Source organism: Triticum urartu, chromosome 1A (genome assembly GCF_056163025.1).
Source record: "Triticum urartu cultivar PI428250 chromosome 1A, HENAU_Tu73, whole genome shotgun sequence".
Lineage (NCBI taxonomy): Eukaryota > Viridiplantae > Streptophyta > Magnoliopsida > Poales > Poaceae > Triticum > Triticum urartu.
The window spans coordinates 551,793,855-551,806,082 of NC_141873.1; the positions used below are offsets into that span (position 1 = coordinate 551,793,855).

At 43.2% G+C, this 12,228-nt stretch overlaps 1 protein-coding gene and 1 pseudogene across 1 annotated transcript; both read left to right on the forward strand.

The window, feature by feature from the left end:
• The first annotated feature begins 3,617 nt into the window (after nt 1-3,617).
• Nucleotides 3,618-10,143, forward strand: LOC125512340 (uncharacterized; annotated as a pseudogene).
• Nucleotides 5,618-7,464, forward strand: LOC125516843 (uncharacterized). Its single transcript, XM_087543091.1, has 6 exons — nt 5,618-5,987; nt 6,189-6,385; nt 6,460-6,562; nt 6,653-6,912; nt 6,992-7,195; nt 7,315-7,464. The coding sequence occupies exons 2-6, from the start codon at nt 6,197-6,199 to the stop codon at nt 7,462-7,464; spliced, it is 906 nt and encodes a 301-aa protein (XP_087399217.1). The 5' UTR covers nt 5,618-5,987; nt 6,189-6,196.
• Nucleotides 10,144-12,228: the final 2,085 nt, after the last annotated feature.

A 12,228-nucleotide genomic window follows, 5' to 3' on the forward strand; every position in this document is an offset into this window, starting at 1 on the left:
CGATAAAGATCTTCGTAGAATATGTAGGAGCCAATATGAGCATCCAGGTTCCGCTATTGGTTATTGACCAGAGACGTGTCTCGGTCATGTCTACGTAGTTCTCGAACCCGTAGGGTCCGCACGCTTAAAGTTCGATGACGGTTATATTATGAGTTTATGTGTTTTGATGTACCGAAGGCAGTTCGGAGTCCCGGATGTGATCACGGACATGACGAGGAGTCTCGAAATGGTCGAGACATAAAGTTTGATATATTGGAAGCCTATATTTGGATATCGGAAGTGTTCCGGGTGAAATCGGGATTTTACCGGAGTCCGAATTGGACACGGAGGGGGGGGCCCTTTCCTTCCTCTCTCCCTCCTCCTTCCCCCTTCTCATACTCCAACTAGGAAAGGAGGGAGTCCTACTCCCGGTGGGAGTAGGACTTCTCCCTGGCGCGCCTCCTCCTGGCCAGCCACCTCTCCTCCCTTGCTCCTTTATATACGGGGGCAGGGGCACCTCTAGACAACAATTGATCTCTTGGATCTCTTAGCCGTGTGTGGTGCCCCCCTCCACCATAGTCCACCTTGATAATATCATAGCGGTGCTTAGGCGAAGCCCTGCGTCGGTAGAACATCATCATCGTCACCACACCATCATGCTGATGGAACTCTCCCTCAAAGCTCGGCTGGATCGGAGTTCGAGGGACGTCATCGAACTGAACGTGTGCTAAACTCGGAGGTGACGTACGTTCGGTACTTGATCGGTCGGATCATGAAGACGTACGACTACATCAACCGCGTTGTGCTAACGCTTCCGCTTTCGGTCTACGAGGGTACGTGGACAACACTCTTCCCTCTCGTTGCTATGCATCACCATGATAATGTGTGTGCGTAGGAAATTTTTTGAAATTACTACGTTCCCCAACAGATATGCTTGTCACCATGGATCTTGGTGATCCTGACATCGAGCAAAACAATATGGACATTTGGGTCCTTGTTGATACGCTTCCAATTCTACCTCTATGTGAGTTTCTCAAACATAGTTATTAACTAATTTATATTGTTTATTTCAAAATAGTTGACAGCTTATTTCCATTGATAGCTTATTTTCAATCTTCAAACAATGTGCGAAAGATGGTAGACAAAACCCACTACGCCGATGGCTTCGAATTAACTTACCAGGAGAAAAATCATTTGATCGCATTTTGTACTAACCTTGAGAATTACAATACCTATTATGATACTCCTCCAAATTATGGTCAATACGTGCCACTAGTGCACGTGTTGAACTACGGTAACTACTATGGAGATACCCTGGTGTTGGGGATATTATTACTGGACGTAAATCGGCCAGGAGCAGCCGGATTAACTTTATGAAGATTAGAAGCCCATGAAGACGTAAGAATGATGGCGCTTTATGAAGGCCCAAGGCCAAAAGGCGAGTTAAAGCCTGTAGCTATAAACCAACCTTATTATGTAACTTGCATTGTAAGATAGGAAGTATAGAGACCGAACAGGACACGTTTATGATCCGGCTTCGGGACTCTGTAAACCAGCGGGCGTCAACCTATGTATATAAAGGGATGACCCGGCAGCGGTTTAGGGACAACAGACAACAACTCGAGGGCCAGTCAAAGCGGATTCGCTCCCTGGTCATCGAAAACCCAGTAATCACTACACCATGCACCAGAATTCCCTACCGTTGTGTGTTGGGAAGAAGTCACTATTGCCGACCCACGGTTGGCCATGAAAGTTTCTAACAGATTGTGGGTCGGGAAAATTCTTTACGGCAACACACCGTCGGTCGGGAATGATAAAACATATACCATCAAATTGTCGGTCGGGAATTCCCTTATGGCCCACGGACCATTGGTCGGCAAATAATCCCGACCAATAGTCAGATGCTAAATGGGCCTCGCGCGCGAACGACCAAATTTTAGCGCGAAGTCTGGCCCAGCCCGCGAAATGTTTTGAGAACAATGTTTCATTACCGTTGGGGCAGCGTGCGTCTGAGGTACAGCTCCTCTCTCTCTCTCTCCTAGAGGCATGTTGGAGCTCCGGCAGTGGGGAACGAGAATCTCTCGGGGATCTTCCGTAGAACGCATGTGGCGGGGACAACTCTGAGGTTCTTCTGAGGAAATGATGATACTAACTCTACAGCTTCATGTGGAGGCCGAACTGGATCTGTACATATGATTTGAGAACAATGTTTCATTACCGTTAGTTGTGTAAGTACACACGTTTGTCCTGACATTAAAAAAGAAGGAATAGATGCATTTTACATGGTTTATGCCTGAATTGTTATAGGTTCAATGAGCAAGGATCACTCATTAAGTCTAGCAAGTTTCTACATTGTCCTTAGTGTTGTTCAGCATGATCTCGTAAGAGATTTTATATTCAACATCATGGGCTAAAACAAAATTCGGTATACTGAATAAGTCTAGGGCATTACTGTTTTACCTTTCATAGAAAGTGGTTTCTCTGACTTGGTGAGATAAGCATCGGGGCTAGATTCTTGTATTTCCTCTTAAGGAAGTTTAGCATCTGAACTCGGGGAGACCTCACGCAGTGTGGATTTTCATCTCTCTGTACATGTGACCTAACTTCATCTCTCTTTTGTTTTTGTTGCAGGTTGCACAGAGTACCACTGTTGGTACCATTGAGCAGAGGAAGAAGAGTAGCAGAATCATTGGTACTTAATGACCAGCTTGTGGTATTTGATTGTACCTAGCATCATATTTGCGTGAACCAAACACCACCTTAGTGCACAAGGTGTGTGTGGAGTGTCCACTGTTTATTTTTCTTTTAGTATATGATTAGTTGATGGAGTGCTTTTAGTCTGGCTGTTTGATTCAAAAATTATGTGAATAACTGAAATGGTAGATAGATTAGGAGTTAGTGGCTAACAAACAGATGTTATTTATGAAATTGGTGAGCTTAATATCTTGTTGGTATTTTGTAACAAATGTGGCTCCAAGATTTATTGAAGTTGTTATCTTAGTGTGTTCCTAGCATAGCCCAGCCAATGTTGCGTGTGAACATGAATTGAAGGTTTTGCTTAGGCTTCGGCTCTTATGCATTTTTTTCCTTCAGGAGGCTACACCGTGGGAGCTCATCTTCAAGAGATCATTCACCGATGTGCTTAGTGCATCCACTCAAGTGAGTTCCTCTGCCCCACTCAAGTCTAGAGGCCCTCCATGTGTGTGGATGCCATGAATATGTAGAGATACCTCCTTATGTTTGGCACTGATTGTTGTAGTGTGTAATCTGGTTGGTTATTAGGATTCTTGCTACCAACGACTCAACTTCCAGCAGCGGCGCAGTAATCCCCTTTCGTGCTTGTCACGACATCCTCCACTAGTTGGTGAGTCAACCATATCTTTGGTCTGTTTATTTATGGTGGTATCTACCTTTGCTATGTGTACTACCATTGAATTGGTTCTATGATTCTTACTTTCTTTTCCGAGCCACTGTATTTATAGTACTTCAAGTAATTCCTTGCATTCTCTGGTTGTGATATTATCTATTCAGGATTTAGTGTGTATTTGTAGTGACCAAGTGTGAAGCTAGCTAGCATGGATAGAAGTTGGATGGATGCTCCTAGGTATAACGCAGCATATATGTTTTAAATTTCTTAGATGCTGAAACTATATATAACACACTACACATGTACACTTGCATGTAGGCATACAGAGAAGTACTTACAAGGGCTCGCCAAATTCCTAGGCTTTGCATTTAATAAATCATCGGTCGAGAATAAAATCTTATGTCCTTGCAAAAACTGTGTGAACTCATACTGGATAGAAGAGTCTGAAGTCCGTGAGCACCTGGTATGCGAGGGATTTGTAGATGGCTACAAACAGTGGATGTTTCATGGAGAACGTGTATCTTCTTCTTCCATTCATCATATTTTTGTTTAAGGGTGACGATAGGGATGAGGGCGATGATATATCTGATTTGCTAAGAGACCTAGCTGCTGGTTTGGATAAAGGGGGAGATCTTGAAGATGATTGTGGTTTAGATCAGGATGATTCTTTTCTAGAATCTCTCCACAAACTTGAAGCTGATTCTAGACAAGAGCTATATCCAGGCTGTAAGAATTTCTCAAAGCTTCGTTTCCTAGTGAGACTTCTTCACACCAAACTGCTTGGAGGGTGGTCTAATAGAAGTTTTGATCTGCTGTTAGATCTACTAAAAGATGCTTACCCTCAGTCCGCAATACCCAAAAACTCCAATGAAGCTAAAAAAACTAGTCAAATGCCTAGGACTTGGGTATGTTAATATCCATGCATGTGAAAATGATTGCATTCTATTTTGGAAGAACAATGCCAATGCCAATTCATGCCCAGAATGTAAGGCTTCAAGATGGAAATCTGAAAGGAAGAGTGTAGATGGGAAACGTGTCCACAAGGTTCCTAAGAAGGTTCTTCGTTACTTCCCAATAAGGAAGAGGCTTCAAAGGTTGTTTGTGTGTTCCAGAACTGCGGCTCTCACAAGATGGCATGCAGAAGAGCGCACACAAGATGGCTTGATTAGGCATCCTAAAGATTCCCTCCTTTGGAAAGATTTTGATGAAAAAAATAAAGATTTTGCAAAAGACAGCAGAAATCTTAAGCCTGTAGTATGTGCCGATGGTTTTAATCCATTTAGATCCATGAATCTCAGCTATAGCATTTGGCCAGTAGTATTGATTCCTTATAACTTTCCACCCTGGATGATTATGAAGCAATCAAATTTCATCCTAGCACTGTTGATTCCTGGCAGAAATTCTCCTAGTAGTGATATTGATGTCTATCTTGAGCCACTAGTTGATGATATGGTAGATATGTTTCTTGATGGTGTTAGGACCTATGATGCTTCAACCGGAGAGTATTTTCAGTTGCATGCTACCATAATATGCACAATTATAGATAAACCGGGTATATAGGAAAGCTCAAGGGACATGTCCACACCAGAAGTCATGTGGAAGGATCAATTGCAGAGGGCTATTTGTTTGATGAGAGCTTGACATTTTGCTCACACTATTTGGATGATGAGAGTCGGTTGAATCGAGCTAGGAATGATGGGGGTTTGGATATGGAAGTTGATGATACAACTCCTTTCTTCCACAACATTGGTCGAGGGCTGGCTGGCAAGTGCATGGTGATGTTAGATAACAAAACTTGGCTGCAAGCCCACAGATACGTCTTGTTCAATTATGACAACATAGAACCATACCTAGAGTAAGATATCCCTACTATGTATTGCTATTAGGTTATTTCTCTCCTCCTTGTCAATTAATAAATATAACCTATATGCAGCAAACATATGGATTACCTTTCTTCTATTGGTGTTCGAAGTCATCGAGAAGTCAAGCGTGTGCATTACGAGACCTTTCATGAGTGGTTTAAATTGCACGTAAGTGGGCATTTGACTGTCAACCTATAAGACATATAATTCCATCCCATTGTAGAGTAACAATAGCATTTCATAATCACAGGTGGCAGAAATGGGCGATGAAGCACCTCATGAGATAAAAATATTAGCTAAAGAGCCAAACTTGGTTGATATGAAGTATAGTAGCTACACTATAAATGGGACAGACTTTCATACACAATCATATGATGAGGGCCGGTCATTTAAGAGTAGTGGAGTAGCTCTTGTTGCACAAACCACATCCTTTGCAAAAGGAAAAGGTGACAATATTAGTGTAAGAAACAAGACCTATTATGGCATTATAAAGGAAATTCTTGAGTTGAATTATCAACATGAAGGGAAAGTAGTGTTGTTCAAATGTGACTGGGTTGATAATCGTGTAGAAGATGAATGGGTGCAAACTGATCAGTTTGGAATCACTTCTGTGAATTTTAAGCATTTGTTCAATACTGGTGAGAAAATATCAGACGAGCCCTTCATATTAGCCACACAAGCAACTCAAGTTTACTATGTTGAAGATCCCATTGATGCTGAGTGGTCTACTGTTGTTGTTCCATCATTATATGACATAGAAGAATCTAAAGATGACAATGGTAATGTTTTACGTGTGACGTTGCCTGATCCATGTACTGCTATATGTGTGAGTGTTGCGGATGGATGCATTGGTTCTGCTAGGACACATATAGATGGACTAGTTCTTAAAGCAAGTGATATTGAAAAAAAGTAAGTGTTGTGTATGATCCTCTAATGTTTTGTATTTTCAGCGATGTACTCGCATAGTGTGTCTTTTGCAGGAGGAAAAATGGCAAGCGCAAACGGAAGAGCTAAAGATGGTGGGGTCACGGAGGAACAACTGAAAGCGGTAGAGTATGAACTACTGAGAAGCAAGACCATTGAACAGAATGATAAACGGCTAGCAGCGGTACGAGCAACAAGAGCTTCTATGCAGGAAGATACGGAAGCGAACCAAGCCCCCAAAAAGAAAAGAAAGGTATGTAGCCCTGAAGATGTTCTACCTGAAGGAAGCAAATGTAGCTTGCAACACTAAACTATATATCTATGCAGGCACCCTCCAGCGCACCTATAAGCGCGAATGAAGGACGTGTTTTGAGGTCTAGGGTATCAAAAGATCAAGATCATGTAGATCCTGAGCATCAGCCTTCCAAAGGTATTTGTAGTGGGTTATACTTGCTCATGTTGTAGCCTAATGTCACTTGCTAGAATTGTTGTATGACTATGTTAATTTTCTTGCATGAAGAGATTACTTATGAGCTTGATGATGAAGGTAGTCAAAAGAAAGGTGGAAGAAAAATTACTCGAAAGGCTAACATATATGCAAGGCTGAATCAACCCAAAATCCATATTCCACTTAATGGGAATGGCCAGCCTGTTGGGCCAGATGCAACTGAATTTGCCAATTTCATTGGTACTTTGGTGAGGAAGCATATACCACCTGCAGAGTTAGATTGGCGAGATGTTGATGTAGACAAAAAATTGTTAGTGTGGGAGACCTTGAAGGTATAAATGAGCATAATTTATAACTTACTCTTTTTTAATGCTATCTAACCGAGTATTCTTCTTTCTCTCATTTTAATAGGCATTTTATGAGCTCGACTCAACTGCCTTGAGCTTTGTTCTCAACACTTCACACATAAAATGGAAGGATTGGAAGTCAGATTTAAAGAGGTACAAGTTTGATGTTGCACTGACTGATGCACAACTTATGAAAAGACGTGATAGCAAAATTAGTGAAGCTGATTGGAAGACCCTTATTACTTATTGGAGATCTTCGGCATTTGAAGTAAGTCATCCTGCCGAATCAAAAATGTAGTCGTCCTGCTGGACATAGATAAACAAATATGCACCATACATATGGCAGCAAACAATACATGTGATAAATCTCCTTTACTTGTCTTGTAGTCTCGTAGTGCTATCGCCAAAAAGAATCGTGCCAATGCAGTGCCTCATACATCTGGTAGCAACAGTCATGCCCGTGTTGCCAATGAAATGGTAAACGCAATTACCCCAATTAAAAAGATACGCCACTGTGTTTTAGTGACTAATGCATAGTGAAATAAATAAATGATTGCGGGCTGTCAAACTTGGGCATGATCCTCGAAGAGATGAAGTTTATACCGAAACACATACATGCAAGAAAGGGGAAAGGAAAGGGAGTTATGTGCCGCAGGCAGCAGCAACAATTGTGAGTCCCTTTTGCCATGTTTTTTTAGTATTAGACAGAAATTATACAAGTAGAATTTACATAGCAAGTACATATCATTTTGTAGAAAGAACTCATAGAGAAAGGTGAACAGCACCCCGAATTGAAGGAAAAAAACATTAAAGAAGGTGATCTGTTTGCACGTGTATGTGGAATGAAGGAGCCCAGGGGTCGTGTTCATGTGTTAGGTCTAGGGCCAACACCTCAAGATTTGGGCACACCGGGTACACGGGGTAAATTGAGCACAAGAGTTCTAGTTGAAATGGAAGGGCGTCGAGAAGCTGAAAATTGCTTTAACATGCTAGAGGGGCATGTGCTAGAAATGCAGGAACGGATGAATCGAATGGAATTGATGTTAGCTTCACAAGGAGGGAATAATCTAGAAACTCCTAGCTCGCAGCACGGTTCCAATTCTCGACAAGTAATGAACTATTTCCACATCTTTTCATTGCATCAATAATCCATCTTCCATGCACTAACTCTATTTCTGTTTGATAGAACTCAAGAGCTGGAGCTGAGGATAATAACGATGGTGAAGAAGATGATGAACGGGATGATGAAGAGCCCTTTGTTCATAGAAGAGTTGTCGCAAAGCCCCCTTCAAGAAGCTCATCAGCCTATGAAGATGAAAGCCTTGTAATCTTCTCATCCTTACCTATATGTTGAAATTTTATTTTGTTTCATGTTTCTAAAATAATCATTGATTCAGATTGGTATGGATGTGCTTCTATATGCATGGACTGGTCCTGAAACTCCTGTTGCTAAGGCAACAATTATCTCAGTTGACCCAGACACTATTGTGGGCGGAGAGCCCCTTGGACAAGGAACTTATGAGGTTCTTGTCAATGTTGCGATCAGAAGGGATGCTACTTTGCCTTTTGAAGATGAAGGTTTACAAATTATCGCTGATGCTGTCACAAGGTCCATCGCATGGCCATCTAGCAAGGTAATCACCAACATTGTGTGTTTTGTCCACTTATCTCGAATTGTTTGATGTGTGATACTGACTCATGATCACTTTGCTAGATGAAACCCTACAAACCTGGGGCATGTTCCTCGTCCCGCCGCTAAGGTATATTTGAATCATGAGCTAGTATTTATTTTTTGAGCTACAAAACCAGGGATCGAAATGAACTTAACCAGACCCTTGTATCTTCTTCTTCCTCATGATAGTTGTTATCTAGCTCTGTACATTGAGCAGTAACGATCAATGCTGGTCTATCTTCTCTTATTTTCAATACCTGCCTAGTTCATTGCCACTTCTTAATGTACAGTTCATAGCTTACATGGTTTAGTAGAAATACAAGGAAATAATAATGTGATGCAAAAGTTGCTCTTATGTCCATGCTATTGTTTACAAGAGTTGTAGTCTTAAATTGGTACATAGACCCGAGCAATTCCTATGTTGGGTGGCTCAAGTTGGCTTTCGTAAGTTCGACTTGCCACATGCCTCATTTCCCAAATCTGGTTTGGCCTTAAAAACTATTTTCTATTGCTTGGGTGCTCCCTGGGAGTAGACTCCAAAAGAGTCAGTAGAACATGAGAATCTTCATCTTCTGCGAAAGCTTGCTTTATTTTGTCCATGAACTTAAGTTCTTTAGTCCCTCCCTCCATTCCCAGTTCATCTGAGAACAAAATGTCCATGACTCTTGTTTCCAAAAAGCAGCATACTACAAGAGAAAATGCATCTCTGACATCTTTCATTCCATTAAGTAGCAGAAAATCAATACAGTTTACCCACTTAATTTTCATCTCAAGTAAAACCTCTTTGCTAGAATGTCTCAGTACTCGTGGCAAAACTTCAACCATGGAAATGATACATTCTTTGGAAGTCTGTGCATATAGAAACTTGAAAAAAAAAGTGTGTGGGCCTTCAAAATATTATGTTTCAAGGCAACATTCTCAGTTTCTAGTACTGCCATGTCCACAATAGAAATCTGCTCTTTAGTATTGATAGTTCTGTTATCACAGTGAGTACACCTCTATATTATGTTGCCTTGTGTTGCTCCGAGTACACCTCTATATTGCTCATATTTCCTGAAATATACTTCATGGTCACGTTGCATCGAGGCTTTATGATGTCCAACACAGCAAAGATCTAATTAACACATGTTGTGGCATTGTTCTAAACTTGAGCTATTTTTTGTAACACTAAAATCCCATAGTTTTTTATTGCCAATTGCCATAGATGCTTTATACAATTATTGTTTTGCCATTGTCTCTGAATGCATGCTCACCATGACATTTTTATCCTTTGTAGGAAAGACATACAAAAGGAGCAGGAAGGAACCAGGAAGATGTCAGTTTACATCAGCTAGAGATTTCTGTAATGGAGCAAAAACAATGCGTCTTTTAGGTCTCATTTTTTCACCTGGGTATTTTGTGTAATGGAGCAAACAATGAATATTGGAGATGCATCTATCATTTTGTAAACCTGTTGGGTGATTCGGTCGTTGAATCGTAAATGTTTCCTTTACTTGTGAGAAGTAATTAATATGTTATCCTTCTTTGGTCATGATTTAATATTTTCGGAGTACATGCAAGTTACTGTAACTTGACTAATATCATATTGTAATGAGATATGCAACTTGATTTTGATTGACATTGTATTGTAAGGCAGATGGGAAATCAAGGGTACGTGGGTATTGAACATTGCTTAGCTAAGCAAAATGTTGTCAAATTGTTGGTTGGCAAAACAAAACAGCATCCTATTGTTAGGACCAACAGAAAGTCGGTCGGCAAAAAAGACACCATCGCACAGTTGGTCGGGAAAGGTTCAGGATAGGGGCAGCAGAAAGTCGGTCGGCAAAGACTGTATTGTCAAACGGTCGGTCGGGAAAGCTTTAACAGCAACACCAGCTGAGAATCAGTCGGGAAAGATTCCGGGGTAGGCCATCAGAAAGTCGGTCGGCAATTCGGTTTATAGGCATCCAACTGTCGGTCGGGAAAAGGTTTTCCCGTCTGGACTTACCCCAACAGACGCTGTCGGTCGGCAATACTTTTTCCCGACCAACTGTGTGTCGGCAGACGCTGTTTTTCCGACCAACTTGTTTGTTGGGGATGTGGTGTTGTGGTGTAGTGAATACCAATCACAACTAGACGTAGGCTTTTACCTTCATCGAAGGGGCCGAACTAGTATAAACTCCCCGTGTCCCCTTGTCCGGTTTAACCCCTTTAAGCTAACCCATTGCGATGGCTCCACGACTAAGTCCTTTCACAAGGACATCTGCCGTGACAAACCCTCGACAGTTGGCGCCCACCGTGGGGCTATCGCACGATGGTTTCGAGTTCTTAAAGGGCAGCTTTGATGGACTCAAGGGATACGCTGTGGGCCGGATGACAAAGAGTCGTCGCGGCAAGCTCTACATCGACAACACGGGATGGGGCCCCGAGGCCGATTCAATCGAATACGGGTACCGGGTCCCCTTTGGTGGGATTCACGTCTTCATCGGCAAGATTGGCGAACCGGGCCCTGAGCCGGACACCTACACCGACATCGTCGAGACGGCTCAGCGTGCAAGCCCTTCCCCGGTTCAGCCTATGGCGAAGCATGTTTTCATAGGTGTCATCCATGGAGCAGAATATGAGGACAGACCGGCATCCGATGGAGAAACTGTTGTCTGCTTCGACGACGAGTCTTCTGGAGAGACTGAATCACTCTATCAGTTGTAGGATGGCCGGATTGGTAGAGGTTCTGAGGGCAACAGTATTCCGAACTCCCCTGATCTGCCAAACCGGGCCGCTATCTTCATGGCCGATACACAATCAGCGCCCCACTCATCAACCGCCGCAGCAATGCTCTCCGGTTCAGCAACAGCCACGCCGGCGGGGGCAGGGAGCTCTGCGCCACCTCTGGCTCAAGTTCTGTCTGACTTGTTCGACGCTTTGGCAACATTGATGGATGCAGAGGTGGATGCAGCAGCCCGGGATCAGCACAATGCGGAGATCGCAAAGGTAAAGGATCAGATAACTCAGGCTAAAACGGACCTAGCAGCAGAGAATGCTAGGATGGCTACAGAACGGGCCGAGTTGGAAGCTCAGGCCTACCGGCTTAGGCTAGATCAGAATGCTTCAGAGGAAGTCATGAGAAGAAGATACCGATCGCATCTCCCGCCGAGTTATGAGCCAAGAAATCTCTTCAATACGCCAGGATCAGGAACGAGTAACCAGCCAATATTAAACCGAGCGGAGGTGCCAGGAACAGGAGCGCCGGTTCAGCCGCGCGCGACGGACCCGCCTCGTCAGAATAACATTGTGCCACAGTATGTTCCAACACCTCCCAGGCATTACTCCAACCCGTTGGACAACATTGTGGCCACCGCTTCACGATTGGCAGCCCTCCCAACCGACGGCGAATCACCAGTTGCGGTTGAGGCACGACGGGCCAGGGATCTCCTTCAAACAGCTCTAAACCAGTAGCAGGCATATTCGCACAGTCTTGAGAGGATTCATTCCACCCCCCGTCCAAGCCGTAGCTACAGCAGGCACATTGAGGATGAACCGGCCGTATCAAGCAGTGCACGTCACCGTAATTCACCGCGAGGGCACAACCCGGCAAGGGGAGGTGCTAATGCGCAGGATGTGGTGGACCATGGTCGCGCGCGTCGAGAGGC

Bases quoted from the DNA above. Each gene is read 5' to 3' on its own strand.
- LOC125516843 (XM_087543091.1), top strand. From the start codon at position 6,197: ATGGCAAGCGCAAACGGAAGAGCTAAAGATGGTGGGGTCACGGAGGAA. The intron at 6,386-6,459 runs GTATGTAGCCCT...ATATCTATGCAG, and splicing joins CCCCCAAAAAGAAAAGAAAG to GCACCCTCCAGCGCACCTAT. The intron at 7,196-7,314 runs GTAAGTCATCCT...CTTGTCTTGTAG, and splicing joins GGAGATCTTCGGCATTTGAA to TCTCGTAGTGCTATCGCCAA.